The sequence below is a fragment of the Lampetra planeri genome, unplaced genomic scaffold, assembly GCF_965212315.1.
Source record: "Lampetra planeri unplaced genomic scaffold, kcLamPlan1.2.h2 scaffold_217, whole genome shotgun sequence".
Classification (NCBI taxonomy): domain Eukaryota; kingdom Metazoa; phylum Chordata; class Hyperoartia; order Petromyzontiformes; family Petromyzontidae; genus Lampetra; species Lampetra planeri.
In genome coordinates this window covers 44,767-61,265 of record NW_027614936.1, presented here as the reverse complement: position 1 = coordinate 61,265, position 16,499 = coordinate 44,767, and the positions used below count along the sequence as shown (strand labels likewise).

Sequence of the window (16,499 nt, the reverse complement as noted above, 5' to 3'; positions counted from 1 at the left end):
CCATAAAACTGCTGCTCACTACAAACTAACAAAATCTTACTGCCATAAACCTGCTGCTGAATATGAACTAACAAAATACTAACTGCCATAAAACTGCTGCTCACTACAAACTAACAAAATCTTACTGCCATGAAACTGCTGCTGAATATGAACTAACTAAATACTAACTGCCATAAAACTGCTGCTCACTACAAACTAACAAAATCTTACTGCCATAAACCTGCTCCTAACTATAAACTAACAGAATACTAGCTGCCATAAAACTACTGTTAAATATGAACTAACTAAAAAAATACTAACTGCCGTAAAACTGCTGCTAACTATGAACTAACAAATGTATAACTGCGGTAAAACGTACTGCTATGAACTAACTCACGAAATAATAACCTGCCGTAAGACTACTGCTATGAACTAAAGTTTACGAACAAAATAATAACTGCCGTACAACTATTGCTAACTATGAAATAAAAACTAACAGATCCTTCGAGACCCACAGAGACACCCACAGACACACCCACAGAGACACCCAGACACTTAGAGACCCACAGAGACCCCCAGACACTTAGAGACCCACAGAGACACCCACACACTTAGAGACCCACAGAGACACCCACAGAGACTCCCAGACGCTTAGAGACCCACAGAGACACCCACAGAGACACCCACAGAGACCCCCAGACACTTAGAGACCCACAGAGACACCCACAGAGACACCCACAGAGACCCCCAGACACTTAGAGACCCACAGAGACACCCACATAGACACCCAGACACTTAGAGACCCACAGAGACACCCACAGAGACTCCCAGACGCTTAGAGACCCACAGAGACACCCACAGAGACACCCACAGAGACCCCCAGACACTTAGAGACCCACAGAGACACCCACAGAGACACCCAGAGAGACCCCCAGACACTTAGAGACCCACAGAGACACCCACATAGACACCCAGACACTTAGAGACCCACAGAGACACCCACAGAGACACCCACAGAGACTCCCAGACGCTTAGAGACCCACAGAGACACCCACAGAGACCCCCAGACACTTAGAGACCCACAGAGACACCCAGACCCAAAGACCCGCAGAGTAACCCACAGAGACACCTAGACCCTTAGAGATCCACAGAGACACACACAGAGACACTCAGACGCTTAGAGACCCACAGAGACACCCACAGAGACCCCCAATCGCCCACAGATACCCCCACAGTCACCCAGAGACCCCCACAGAGACACCCACAGTCACCCACAGAGACACCCAGACCCTTATAGACCCAAGAAACACCCAGACTAATAGAGACCCTTAGAGACCCACAGAGACACTCACAGAGACACCCACAGAGACCCCCACAGACACCCACACACAATCACCCACACAGAGTCACCCACAGAGACACACACAGAGACACCCACACAGTCACCCCCACAGAGTCACCCACACAGAGTCACCCACACAGTCACCCACACAGAGTCACCCACACACAGTCACCCACACAGTCACCCACAGAGACACCCACACACAGAGTCACCCACACACAGTCACCCACACACAGTCACCCACACAGAGTCACCCACAGAGACCCCCACAGAGTCACACACAGAGACCCCCACAGAGTCACACACAGAGACCCCCACAGAGACACCCACACACACAGTCACCCACACAGAGTCACCCACAGAGTCACCGTTGATTCCGTGGCCTTCCCCCTCCCGCTGTTCAGCCCCTCGACAGCGTCCCGCCAGATGACGGAGCTGGAGGTGACCAAGGAGCTGCAGGGCAAGGCCAGCGATGATCTCTACGGAGTCATCCGGGTCCTGGACACGTTCCAATTCCGTGGACACAATTGCCTCGTCGTCGAGCTCTTGAAGTACGCGAACCTCCCCCCCTTCCCCACCCCCCCCCCTCACCCACCCACGTGCGTGTCCATTGCTCCGCTCGATAGTTGATTTATTTCGGAATTCTAGATTTGAAGCTTTCGTGACTGCAAGGATTCATATTGTTAGGTTTTTTTCGGTAAAGTCACGTGGGAATTTTTTTTAAATTAATAAAAGTAAAATAAAATAAAAATCACGACGTTTCGGAGGCAACACAAGCTTCCGTCTTCAGGTGGAACCGTCACAGCACGACAGCTGTATCAAGTGAAGACAAATTAAATGTCACTTGATACAGCAATCGTTCTGTGATGGTTTCACCTGAAGACGGAAGCTTGTGTTGCCTCCGAAACGTCGTGATTTTTATTTTATTTTGATTTTACTTTGATTAATTTTATTTTTTTACCTACGTGACTTTACCGAAAAAACCTAAGAATATGAATCCTTGCAGTCACGAAAGCTTCAAATCTAGAAGGTGTCAGTTTTGTTGCTAGATAGAAGGGTAAAACAAGTATAACCCGTAAAAACAAAGTTTGTCACTATAAATCCTTTATATGCGTGGCGGCTAGAGTCCTCTCGTCCTCTGGCTTGAGATGGCTGCCACCTATGGGTCAGATGATTGCATTGCACCATTAAGCAATTGGTAATTAAACATAATATTTTTGTCCTAAAAAGTGTTCACGAACATTAATTGTCATGCACAACGAGTCTGTGTGCAAAATGTCAGCTCGATTGGATCACGGGAAGTGGGTTAAAAAAACGACCGAAAGATTTGCACGGTCGTAAGCGCGCAAGCAAGCAAGCGAACTTAATATAAAGGATTTAAAACCAATTATCGTCGTCGTGGTTGTCGTCGTTGTCGTGCCAGGAAGAGCCTCTATGACGTGATGAGCAAAGGGAGCATCAGTCGAATCTGCGTGAGGCGCTTGAGGGAGTACACCAGGACCATCCTCCACTTCCTGCTGTACGCCAAGCGACGGGGCATCGTGCACGGAGACATCAAGCCGGTGAGCGGAGCGCGGGGGGGGGCGGTGATCGCACCCTCTCACCTGAGGACGGCTGCTTGCGTTGTGGCCGAAACGTCGTGAGAATTGTATTTTATTATGTTTTATTTTTATTATTTTATCATTTCCGACAGACCTGTTCTTCACCTGAGGACGGCTGCTTGCGTTGTGGCCGAAACGTCGTGAGAATTGTATTTGATTATTTTTTATTATTTTATTATTTCCCTTCTACGTGATGACTTTACCGAAAGAACCAAGAAGATGAATACCTGCAGTCACGAAAGCTTTACATCGAAACTACCATCACCTCTAGCAACAACTCCCCTTACATTAACTACCCCATATCTGCATTTCGCATAAATATGCTAAATTCCTCTTGATATGCAAATTTCTTTGTCAAGGCGCCCTTCCCCCTCCAACCCAGCTTAAAAATACGTTGCCAAGCGTGGTGGTGCTCATTTAGACGCTGTCTTTCCGACAGCCCTGTTCTTCACCTGAGGACGGCTGCTTGCGTTGTGGCCGAAACGTCGTGAGAATTGTATTTTATTATGTTTCATTTGTATTACTTTATTACTTCCCTTCTACGTGACTTTACCGAAAGAACCAAGAAGATGAATCCCTGCAGTCACGCAAGCTTTAAATCGAAACATTGGAAAGATGTTATTAACCATGTAAAAAAGACTTAACTTGCGCATAACTGTCCCATCTTATTTAACAGGTACTAGTTTATACTGGTAGGAACGAAGTGAACCACCCTACAATAGATTATATCGTCCGTCCGTCCGTCCGATTAGGTATAGCAACATCGCCCCCTACTGCAAACACTTGGCAGGACCCTACAAAAACCTTTAGACTTAGTGAGGCTTTCCTGGCTAAACAAGTGTAGCATTCCCTTGTAATTCCCTGAGATAGTTTTTAATTAAAACATTTAAATTAAAAATTAACTCACAGCGGCCTCAAGCCTACAGCTAGGCCTAAAGCCTAGAACTAGGCCTCAAACTCTCCCTTCGTATCGTACCCCCGCGTGTGTGAAAGGGAGTTAATGTTTAACAATGTTACATTCCCTGATGTTTTTAAATAGAAACATTTACATTTAAAGCTTTTACATTAATAATTAAAACATTTTAATTAAAAATTAACTCACAGCGGCCTAAAGCCTACAGCTAGGCCTAAAGCCTAAAACTAGGCCTCAAACTCTCCCTTCGTATCGTACCCCCGCCATTTCATTTTATTATCGCCATTCATGTGTTCGTTCCTACCAGCCCACCCCGCAGGGACCTGTTCTTATTGAGTCAATTGCATTCCCTGAGTTTAACATTGCTGTTGATTTGTATAGGGCGCCAACATCGGCTGTAAATACATTTGTAGCCGAGTCCAAGCAGCTTTTTAAATCCTTTATATTAAGTTAGCTTGCTTGCGCGCTTAGGACCGTGCAAATCTTTCGGTCGTTTTTTAACCCACTTCCCGTGATCCAATCGAGCTGACATTTTGCACACAGACTCGTTGTGCGTGACAATGCATTTTCGTGAAAATTTTTGTTCCAAAATTTGACACTGTTTAGGGAATTTTTTTTTCAATATTTAATTACCAATTGTTTAATGCTGCCAGACAATCATCTGACCCATAGGTGGCAGCCATCTCAAGCCAGAGGACGAGAGGACTGTAGCCGCCACGCATATAAAGGATTTATAGTGAAAAACTTTGTTTTTACGGGTTATACTTGTTTACCCCCCTGCGTGCCTCTATCTCTACCTCGCTGCCCGTGTGGGTGTCAATGCGTCATTTTACGCGATCGACCCGCTACCGGCTGGACACTCTCTTGCCGTAACCTCACAGCGTGGAACCCCTTCTCCGACTCTCCCCCTTTGTCCAGGACAACATTCTACTCACCGCAGACGGCAAAGTGAGGATCATCGACTTCGGCTGCAGCTGCTACCTGAAGTCTCACTGTGAGTGGCTTTGCGTGCGTGGAGCTTTCTTTAAAATCCTTTGTATTAAGTTCACTTGCTTGCTTGCGCGAGTACGACCGTGCAAATCTTTCGGTCGTTTTTTAACCCACTTCCCGTGATCCAATCGAGCTGACATTTTGCACACAGACTCGTTGTGCGTGACAATTTATTTTCGTGAAAAATCTTTTTTTCTCCAAAATTTTCCACTTTTTAGGAAAAAAAAAAAATTCGTATTTAATTTAAAATACCCACGTGATAAAAATGAAACTCTTACTCAAGAAAAACAGAAATGAATAATAAAATAAAACCGATGCCACGCATATAAAGGATTTATAGTGAAAAACTTTGTTTTTACGGGTTAATTTTTTCAGGGTGAGCTCGCGTCAATGTCAACGTTGCGTCGTCAAACCCGCCATTATCCGACGCAGCCAATCAGTGAAGTTCAGCGTCACGTGAACAGGACGCTCCAATTCGCCACTTGCACAGCGCCAACCGGTGTGATGCAGAGCTCGCAAACGGGTTTTGATTCCTTACCCCTCGTACCCTACCCGATACCCGGCCGGGTACGGGTAGGGTACGGGTACAGCCGGGTACGGGTACCCGTTTGCGACCCTGGTATGGCTTGTACGGGTAGCCGGGTAGGCCGTGAGTCACCGTTTGTCACTCATTTCGGGTAGAGTACGGGTACGGGTAGGGAACGGGAACCCGTACCCTACCCAATACACGGCTACCCGTACCCGGCCGGGTACGGGTTCCCGTTCCCTACCCGTACCCTACCCGAAATGAGTGACAAACGGTGACTCACAAGTGACTCACGGCCTACCCGTACCCGGCCGCACCAGGGTCGCAAACGGCTACCCGTACCCGGCCGGGATACGGGTAGCCGGGTATCGGGTAGGGTACGAGTATCGGGTACCCGATTGCGACCTCTGGGATGAAGCCATGTTGCAGGCGCGGGTGGGTTGATTCTAGGAACTTGAATTGTGAGAAGAGACAAGACGTTGGGAAATGAGTGACAAACGGTGACTCACCAGTGACTCACGGTCTACCCGTACCCGGCCGCACCAGGGTCGCAAACGGTTACCTGTACCTGGCCGGGTACGGGTATCGGGTACCCGGTTGCGACCCTGGTTGCGGCTGGGTACGGGTAAGGAATAAAAACCCGTTTGCGACCTCTGGGTGGTAGTGGTGGTGGTAGTGGTGGTAGTGGTGGTAGTGGTGGTGGTAGTGGTGGTGGTGGTGGTGGTAGTGGTGGTGGTAGTGGTGGGGTCACGGTACCTCCGGTGAAGACAATCCGGGACGACCTCTGCTTCATATTCATCGTCGTCGTCGTTGTTGTTGTTGTTGTCGTTGTTGTTGTGCAGCCCAAACCGTGGGTGGGACGTTGCCCTACATGTCCCCGGAGTTGCCGCTGGGCTACCAGGTCACGTGCGCCGTGGACATGTGGGCGCTGGGCTGCACCGTGGCCGAGATGGCCACCGGCAAGGATCTCTTTGACTCGAGCACCTACGGAGAGCACCTGCCCTGCTGCGTCGAGGTACGGGCTGTGGGTGGGTACGGTCGGTGCGGTGGGTGGGTATGGTGGGTGGGTATAGTGGGTGGGTATGGGGAGATGAGGCTAATACGAGGACGGGAGGGATTGTTGTCTATGTACACAGTGCTGGCCTTCATAGGTGCTGCTTGTGATTAAGCAGCACCTGCCCCAGCAATGAGATGAGGCAAATACGGGGAGGGGAGGGATTGTTGTCTTTCTATAGAGTGCTCGTCTCAACAGACGCTGTCTCCGCCACGACTCACCGCTGACAGACAGCACTTGCCCCAATGGGCCCGACTAGGCTACACCGGCTCTAACCCCCCCTCCCCCTCCTCCTCCCCCTCCTCCCCCTCCTCCTCCTCCCCCTCCTCCTCCCCCCTCCTCCTCCTCCCCCCTCCTCCTCCTACTCCTCCGTTTGCCTTCGTCTGAAACCACGTGCAGATCCTGGGCATGCCCCCGACAAAGATGGTGGACGAAGCCCCGAACGGGTCGCTTTACTTTGGTGAGTCGAAGGCTCGGGCAGGCTGGTGTGTGAGTGGGCGGGTGGGTGGGTAGGTGAGTGGGTGGGTGAGTGCGTGGCTAGGTGAGTGGGTGGGTGAGTGGGTGGGTGAGTGGGTGGGTAGGTGAGTGGGTGGGTAGGTGAGTGGGTGGCTAGGTGAGTGGGTGGGTGAGTGGGTGGGTGAGTGGGTGGGTGAGTGGGTGGGTAGGTGAGTGGGTGGGTGAGTGGGTAGGTGAGTGGGTGGGTGGGTGAGTGGGTGGGTGAGTGGGTGGGTGGGTGAGTGCGTGGCTAGGTGAGTGGGTGGGTGAGTGGGTGGGTGAGTGGGTGGGTGAGTGGGTGGGTAGGTGAGTGGGTGGGTAGGTGAGTGGGTGGGTGGCTAGGTGAGTGGGTGGGTGAGTGGGTGGGTGAGTGGGTGAGTGGGTGGGTAGGTGAGTGGGTGGGTGAGTGGGTGGGTGAGTGGGTGGGTGAGTGGGTGGGTGAGTGGGTGGGTAGGTGAGTGGGTGGGTAGGTGAGTGGGTGGGTGGCTAGGTGAGTGGGTGGGTGAGTGGGTGGGTGAGTGGGTGGGTGAGTGGGTGGGTAGGTGAGTGGGTGGGTGAGTGGGTAGGTGAGTGGGTGGCTAGGTGAGTGGGTGGGTGGCTAGGTGAGTGGGTGGGTGGCTAGGTGAGTGGGTGGGTAGGTGAGTGGGTGGATGAGTGGGTGGGTGAGTGGGTGGGTAGGTGAGTGGGTAGGTGAGTGGGTGGGTGAGTTGTTGGGTAGGTGAGTAGGTAGGTGAGTGGGTGGGTAGGTGAGTAGGTAGGTGAGTGAGTGGGTGAGTAGGTGGGTGTGTGAGTTGGTATGTAGGTGTATATGAAGGTGGGTAGTCAAGTGGTTGAGTGGGTATGTGGGCGACGTGCTGGCGGGTGACTCTGCGTGTGTCTCTCTGTCTCTCTGCAGACCCTGAGGGTCTCCCCTACAACCTGTCCCAGCAGCGTCCACCAGGCAGCCTGTCCCTGCAGCGCGCACTGCAGGGACACCACCCTCAGCTGGTGGACTTTGTCAGCCGCTGCCTGCAGTACGAGCCACGCTCACCCCCTCGCTCACCCTCGCTCACCCCCACTCGCTCACTCACCCCCACTCGCTCACTCACCCCCACTCGTCCCCACTCGCTCGTCCCCACTCGCTCATCCCCACACTCACTCCTCGCCCCCACTAACTCACTCACTCATCCCCACTCACTCACTCACTCACCCCCACTCACTTACTCATCCCCACTCACTCATCCCCACTCACTCACTCACTCGTCCCCACTCACTCACTCACTCACTCACTCACCAACCCCCACTCACTCACTCACTCATCCCCACTCACTCACTCATCCCCACTCACTCACTCATTCTCACTCACTCACTCACCCCCACTCACTCACTCACTCACTCGTCCCCACTCACTCACTCGTCCCCACTCACTCACCCACCCCCACTCACTCACTCATCCCCACTCACTCACTCACTCACTCACTCACCCCCACTCACTCACCCACCCCCACTCACTCACTCACTCACTCATCCCCACTCACTCACTCACTCACCCCCACTCACTCATCCCCACTCACACTCACTGATCCCCACTCACTGATCCCCACTCACTCACTCCCACTCACTCACTCACTCGCCCCCACTCACTCACTCACTCGCCCCCACTCACTCACTCACTCACCCCCACTCACTCACTCATCCCCACTCACTCACTCGCCCCCACTCACTCACTCACTCATCCCCACTCACTCACTCATCCCCACTCACTCATCCCCACTCACTGACTCACTCGTCCCCACTCACTCACTCACTCACCCCCACTCACTCACTCATCCCCACTCACTCACTCATCCCCACTCACTCACTCACTCACTCACCCCCACTCACTCACTCACTCGTCCCCACTCACTCACTCGTCCCCACTCACTCACTCACCCACTCCCACTCACTCACTCACTCATCCCCACTCACTCACTCACTCAGCCCCACTCACTCACTTACTCATCCCCACTCACTCACTCACTGATCCCCACTCACTCACTCACTCATCCCCACTCACTCACTCACTCACCCCCACCCACTCACTCACTCATCCCCACTCACTCACTCATCCCCACTCACTCACTCACTCACCCCCACTCGCTCACCCCCACTCATTCACCCTCACTCACTCATCCCCACTAACTCACTCACTCACCCCCACTCACTCACTCACTCACTCACCCCCACTCACTCACTCACTCACTGATCCCCACTCACTCACTCACTCATCCCCACTCACTCACTCACTCATCCCCACTCACTCACTCACTCATCCCCACTCACTCACCCCCACCCACTCACTCACTCATCCCCACTCACTCACTCACTCACCCCCACTCACTCACTCATCCCCACTCACTCACTCACTCATCCCCACTCACTCACTCATCCCCACTCACTCACTCATCCCCACTCACTCACTCACTCACCCCCACTCACTCACTCATCCCCACTCACTCACTCACTCACTGACTCACTCACTCACTCACCCCCACTCACTCACTCACTCGTCCCCACTCACTCACTCATCCCCACTCACTCACTCACTCGTCCCCACTCACTCACTCGTCCCCACTCACTCACTCACCCACCCCCACTCACTCACTCATCCCCACTCACTCACTCATCCTCACTCACTCACTCACCCCCACTCACTCACTCACTCACCCCCACTCACTCACCCCCACTCACTCACCCCCACTCACTCACCCCCACTCACTCATCCCCACTCACTCACTCACCCCCACTCACTCACCCCCACTCACTCATCCCCACTCACTCATCACCACACCTGTCAACACCTTATCAGTGCCCTACCTTACTACAGACCCAACTCAGACCTTTATTGATCACTCAGTGACCCTTACACATCTGAACGTACATCCTGCAAAGTCCCATCACAAGGAACAAACAAAAAGACGCAACTTAGTTTTATTACCCAGCATTGAAACGGCTGCTCTCCGTACGGACCTGACAACTCAATCTCTCTGCACAATAACACGGAATAAACCGTGCAGATTGACAGCCCTGCCACCCACCCACTCACTACCCACCACCACTCACTCCCCCCCCTCTCCATCTCTACCCCCCCACCCTCACTCACCACACTCACTCACTCACTACACACACTCACCACACTCACCACCCACACTCACCACCATCTCCCTCCCCCCCTCTCCATCTCTACCCCCCCCCACCAACGCCACCATCTCCCTCCCCCCCTCTCCATCTCTACCCCCCCACCCTCACTCACCACACTCACTCACCACCCCCACTCACCACACTCACTCACCACCCCCACTCACCATCCTCACCACCCACACTCACCACCCACACTCCCTCACCACCCACACTCACCACCCACACTCACTCACTACACACACTCACCACACTCACAACCCACACTCACCACCATCTCCCTCCCCCCCTCTCCACCTCTACCCCCCCCCCCCCCACCAACGCCACCATCTCCCTCCCCCCCTCTCCATCTCTACCCCCCCCCCTCTCCATCTCTACCCCCCCCACCCTCACTCACCACACTCACTCACCACCCCCACTCACCACACTCACTCACCACCCACACTCACCATCCTCACCACCCACACTCACCACCCACACTCACTCACTACACACACTCACCACACTCACAACCCACACTCACCACCATCTCCCTCCCCCCCTCTCCATCTCTACCCCCCCACCCTCACTCACCACCCCCACTCACCACACTCACTCACCACCCACACTCACCATCCTCACCACCCACACTCACCACCCACACTCACTCACTACACACACTCACCACACTCACCACCCACACTCACCACCATCTCCCTCCCCCCCTCTCCATCTCTACCCCCCCCCCCACCACCAACACCACCATCTCCCTCCCCCCCTCTCCATCTCTACCCCCCCCACCCTCACTCACCACACTCCCTCACCACCCACACTCACCACCCACACTCACTCACTACACACACTCACCACACTCACCACCCACACTCACCACCCACACTCACCACCCACACTCACTCACTACACACACTCACCACACTCACCACCCACACTCACCACCATCTCCCTCCCCCCCTCTCCATCTCTACCCCCCCCCACCCACACCACCATCTCCCTCCCCCCTCTCCATCTCTACCCCCCCACCCTCACTCACCACACTCACTCACCACCCCCACTCACCACACTCACTCACCACCCACACTCACCATCCTCACCACCCACACTCACCACCCACACTCACTCACTACACACACTCACCACACTCACCACCCACACTCACCACCATCTCCCTCCCCCCCTCTCCATCTCTACCCCCCCACCCACCCACGCCACCATCTCCCCACTCTCCCCCCACCTCCCACACTGTCACTGATCTTCTCACCTCGCCCCTGTCCACCACGTGGTGTGCGTCTCCCACCAGATGGGATCCCAATCTCCGCATGACGCCTGAACAGGCGCTGGCTCACAGCTGGCTACAAACCACCACCACCACCAGGGCCACCACCACCACCACCATTAGGGCTATGCCCACCACCACCACCACCCGAGCCACCACCACCATCAGGGCCACCACCACCATCAGGGCCACCCCCACCACCATCAGGGCCACCACCCGAGCCACCACCACCATCAGGGCCACCCCCACCACCATCAGGGCCACCACCCGAGCCACCACCATCAGGGCCACCCCCACCACCACTAGCAGGGCTACCCCCACCACCACCAGCAGGGCTATGCCCACCACCACCACCCGGGCCACCACCACCATCAGGGCCACCCCCACCACCACCATCAGGGCTACCCCCACCACCACCACCACCCGGGCCACCACCACCATCAGGGCCACCCCCACCACCATCAGGGCCACCCCCACCACCACCAGGGCCACCAGAACCACCATCAGGGCTACACCCACCACCATCAGAGCCACCCCCACCACCATCAGGGCTACCCCCACCACCATCAGGGCTACACCCACCACTATCAGGGCTACCCCCACCACCACCACCACCACCCAGGCCACCACAACCACCATCAGGGCTACACCCACCACCATCAGGGCCACCCCCACCACCACCCAGGCCACCACAACCACCATCAGGGCTACACCCACCACCATCAGGGCCACCCCCCACCACCATCAAGGCCACCCCCACCACCATCAAGGCCACCCCCACCACCACCACCACCATCAGGGCTACCCCAACCACCATCAGGGCTACACCCACCACCATCAGGGCCACCCCCACCACCACCAGGGCCACCCCCACCACCACCAGGGCCACCACAACCACCATCAGGGCTACACCCACCACCATCAGGGCCACCCCCACCACCATCAGGGCCACCCCCACCACCATCAAGGCCACCCCCACCACCACCACCACCATCAGGGCCACCCCCACCACCATCAGGGCCACCCCCACCACCACCACCACCATCAGGGCCACCCCCACCACCACCATCAGGGCCACCACCACCATCAGGGCTATCCCCACCACCATCAGGGCCACCCCCACCACCATCAGGGCCACCCCCACCACCATCAGGGCCACCACCACCCCCACCACCATCAGGGCCACCCCCACCACCATCAGGGCCACCACCATCAGGGCCACCCCCACCAACACCACCACCATCAGGGCCACCACCACCACCAGGGCCACCCCCACCACCACCACCACCATCAGGGCCACCCCCACCACCACCACCATCAGGGCCACCCCCACCACCACCATCAGGGCCACCACCACCATCAGGGCTATCCCCACCACCATCAGGGCCACCCCCACCACCATCAGGGCCACCCCCACCACCATCAGGGCCACCACCACCCCCACCACCATCAGGGCCACCCCCACCACCATCAGGGCCACCACCATCAGGGCCACCCCAACCACCACCACCACCATCAGGGCCACCCCCACCACCACCACCAGGGCCACCCCCACCACCACCACCACCATCAGGGCCACCCCCACCACCACCACCAGGGCCACCCCCACCACCACCACCACCATCAGGGCCACCCCCACCACCACCATCAGGGCCACCCCCACCACCACCACCACCATCAGGGCCACCCCCACCACCATCAGGGCCACCACCACCACCACCATCAGGGCCACCCCCACCACCACCACCACCACCACCATCAGGGCCACCCCCACCACCACCACCACCACCAGGGCCACCCCCACCACCATCAGGGCTACCTCCACCACCATCAGGGCTACCTCCACCACCACCACCACCCGGGCCACCACCACCAGCTGGGCCGACACCACCAACTGGGCCACCACCACAACCAGCACCACTCCTGTGCAGGGCTCTGCAGTTGCTGAGCCACGGTGAGTCTCTCTCTGTGTGTACCTCGCCTGGTACGCAGGAGGTCGTGGGTTCGATCCAGACCCTGATGAGACGTTAACCAACTCGCCTGGTACGCAGGAGGTCGTGGGTTCGATCCCGACCCTGATGAGATGTTAACTACATCGCCTGGTGTACAGGAGGTCGTGGGTTCGATCCCGACCCAGATGAGATGTTAACTACCTCGCCTGGTAGGCAGGAGGTCGTGGGTTCGATCCCGACCCTGATGAGATGTTAACTACCTCGCCTGGTACGCAGGAGGTCGTGGGTTCGATCCCGACCCTGATGAGACGTTAACCAACTCGCCTGGTACGCAGGAGGTCGTGGGTTCGATTCCGACCCTGATGAGATGTTAACTACCTCGCCTGGTACGCAGGAGATCGTGGGCTCGATCCCGACCCTGATGAGATGTTAACTACCTCGCCTGGTACGCAGGAGGTCGTGGGTTCGATCCCGACCCTGATGAGACGTTAACCAACTCGCCTGGTACACAGGAGGTCGTGGGTTCGATCCAGACCCTGATGAGATGTTAACTACCTCGCCTGGTACGCAGGAGGTCGTGGGTTCGATCCAGACCCTGATGTGATGTTAACTACCTCGCCTGGTACGCAGGAGGTCGTGGGCTCGATCCCGACCCTGATGAGATGTTAACTACCTCGCCTGGTACGCAGGAGGTCGTGGGTTCGAACCAGACCCTGATGTGATGTTAACTACCTCGCCTGGTACGCAGGAGGTCGTGGGTTCGATCCGGACCCAGATGAGATGTTAACTACCTCGCCTGGTACGCAGGAGGTCGTGGGTTCGATCCCGACCCAGATGAGATGTTAACTACCTCGCCTGGTACGCAGGAGGTCGTGGGTTCGATCCGGACCCAGATGAGATGTTAACTACCTCGCCTGGTACGCAGGAGGTCGTGGGTTCGATCCCGACCCAGATGAGATGTTAACTACCTCGCCTGGTCTACAGGAGGTCGTGGGTTCGATCCCGACCCAGATGAGATGTTAACTACCTCGCCTGGTACGCAGGAGGTCGTGGGTTCGATCCCGACCCTGATGAGACGTTAACTACATCGCCTGGTACGCAGGAGGTCGTGGGTTCGATCCCGACCCTGATGAGATGTTAACTACATCGCCTGGTACGCAGGAGGTCGTGGGTTCGATCCCGACCCTGATGAGATGTTAACTACCTCGCCTGGTACGCAGGAGGTCGTGGGTTCGATCCCGACCCTGATGAGATGTTAACTACATCGCCTGGTACGCAGGAGGTCGTGGGTTCGATCCCGACCCTGATGAGATGTTAACTACATCGCCTGGTACGCAGGAGGTCGTGGGTTCGATCCCGACCCTGATGAGATGTTAACTACCTCGCCTGGTACGCAGGAGGTCGTGGGTTCGATCCCGACCCTGATGAGATGTTAACTACCTCGCCTGGTACGCAGGAGGTCGTGGGTTCGATCCCGACCCAGATGAGATGTTAACTACATCGCCTGGTCTACAGGAGGTCGTGGGTTCGATCCCGACCCAGATGAGATGTTAACTACCTCGCCTGGTACGCAGGAGGTCGTGGGTTCGATCCCGACCCTGATGAGACGTTAACCAACTCGCCTGGTACGCAGGAGGTCGTGGGTTCGATCCCGACCCTGATGAGATGTTAACTACCTCGCCTGGTACGCAGGAGGTCGTGGGTTCGATCCAGACCCTGATGAGATGTTAACTACCTCGCCTGGTACGCAGGAGGTCGTGGGTTCGATCCCGACCCTGATGAGACGTTAACCAACTCGCCTGGTACGCAGGAGGTCGTGGGTTCGATTCCGACCCTGATGAGATGTTAACTACCTCGCCTGGTACGCAGGAGGTCGTGGGTTCGATCCCGACCCTGATGAGATGTTAACTACCTCGCCTGGTACGCAGGAGGTCGTGGGTTCGATCCAGACCCTGATGAGACGTTAACCAACTAGCCTGGTACGCAGGAGGTCGTGGGTTCAATTCCGACCCTGATGAGACGTTAACCAACTCGCCTGGTACGCAGGAGGTCGTGGGTTCGATCCAGACCCTGATGAGATGTTAACTACATCGCCTGGTACGCAGGAGGTCGTGGGTTCGATCCCGACCCTGATGAGATGTTAACTACATCGCCTGGTACGCAGGAGGTCGTGGGTTCGATCCCGACCCTGATGAGATGTTAACTACCTCGCCTGGTACGCAGGAGGTCGTGGGTTCGATCCCGACCCTGATGAGATGTTAACTACATCGCCTGGTACGCAGGAGGTCGTGGGTTCGATCCCGACCCTGATGAGATGTTAACTACATCGCCTGGTACGCAGGAGGTCGTGGGTTCGATCCCGACCCAGATGAGATGTTAACTACATCGCCTGGTCTACAGGAGGTCGTGGGTTCGATCCCGACCCAGATGAGATGTTAACTACCTCGCCTGGTACGCAGGAGGTCGTGGGTTCGATCCCGACCCTGATGAGACGTTAACCAACTCGCCTGGTACGCAGGAGGTCGTGGGTTCGATCCCGACCCTGATGAGATGTTAACTACCTCGCTTGGTACGCAGGAGGTCGTGGGTTCGATCCCGACCCTGATGAGATGTTAACTACCTCGCCTGGTACGCAGGAGGTCGTGGGTTCGATCCCGACCCTGATGAGACGTTAACCAACTCGCCTGGTACGCAGGAGGTCGTGGGTTCGATTCCGACCCTGATGAGATGTTAACTACCTCGCCTGGTACGCAGGAGGTCGTGGGTTCGATCCCGACCCTGATGAGATGTTAACTACCTCGCCTGGTACGCAGGAGGTCGTGGGTTCCATCCCGACCCTGATGAGACGTTAACCAACTAGCCTGGTACGCAGGAGGTCGTGGGTTCAATTCCGACCCTGATGAGACGTTAACCAACTCGCCTGGTACGCAGGAGGTCGTGGGTTCGATCCAGACCCTGATGAGATGTTAACTACCTCGCCTGGTACACAGGAGGTCGTGGGTTCGATCCCGACCCAGATGAGATGTTGACTACCTCGCCTGGTACGCAGGAGGTCGTGGGTTCGATCCAGACCCTGATGAGATGTTAACTACCTCGCCTGGTACGCAGGAGATCGTGGGTTCGATCCAGACCCTGATGAGACGTTAACCAACTCGCCTGGTACACAGGAGGTTGTGGGTTCGATCCCGACCCTGATGAGATGTTAACTACCTCGCCTG

General features: G+C 55.8%; 1 protein-coding gene across 1 annotated transcript in view; it reads left to right on the top strand.

Moving 5' to 3' along the window:
• LOC144740457 (dual specificity tyrosine-phosphorylation-regulated kinase 4-like) overlaps positions 1-16,499 on the top strand; it is a 32,804-nt gene that overhangs the window by 8,267 nt on the left and 8,038 nt on the right. The window contains exons 6-11 of the mRNA XM_078623303.1: positions 1,726-1,872; positions 2,745-2,883; positions 4,754-4,829; positions 6,194-6,366; positions 6,805-6,865; positions 7,796-7,913. Coding sequence (XP_078479429.1) covers positions 1,726-1,872; positions 2,745-2,883; positions 4,754-4,829; positions 6,194-6,366; positions 6,805-6,865; positions 7,796-7,913 — 714 coding nt within the window. The remainder of the gene's footprint in view (positions 1-1,725; positions 1,873-2,744; positions 2,884-4,753; positions 4,830-6,193; positions 6,367-6,804; positions 6,866-7,795; positions 7,914-16,499) is intronic.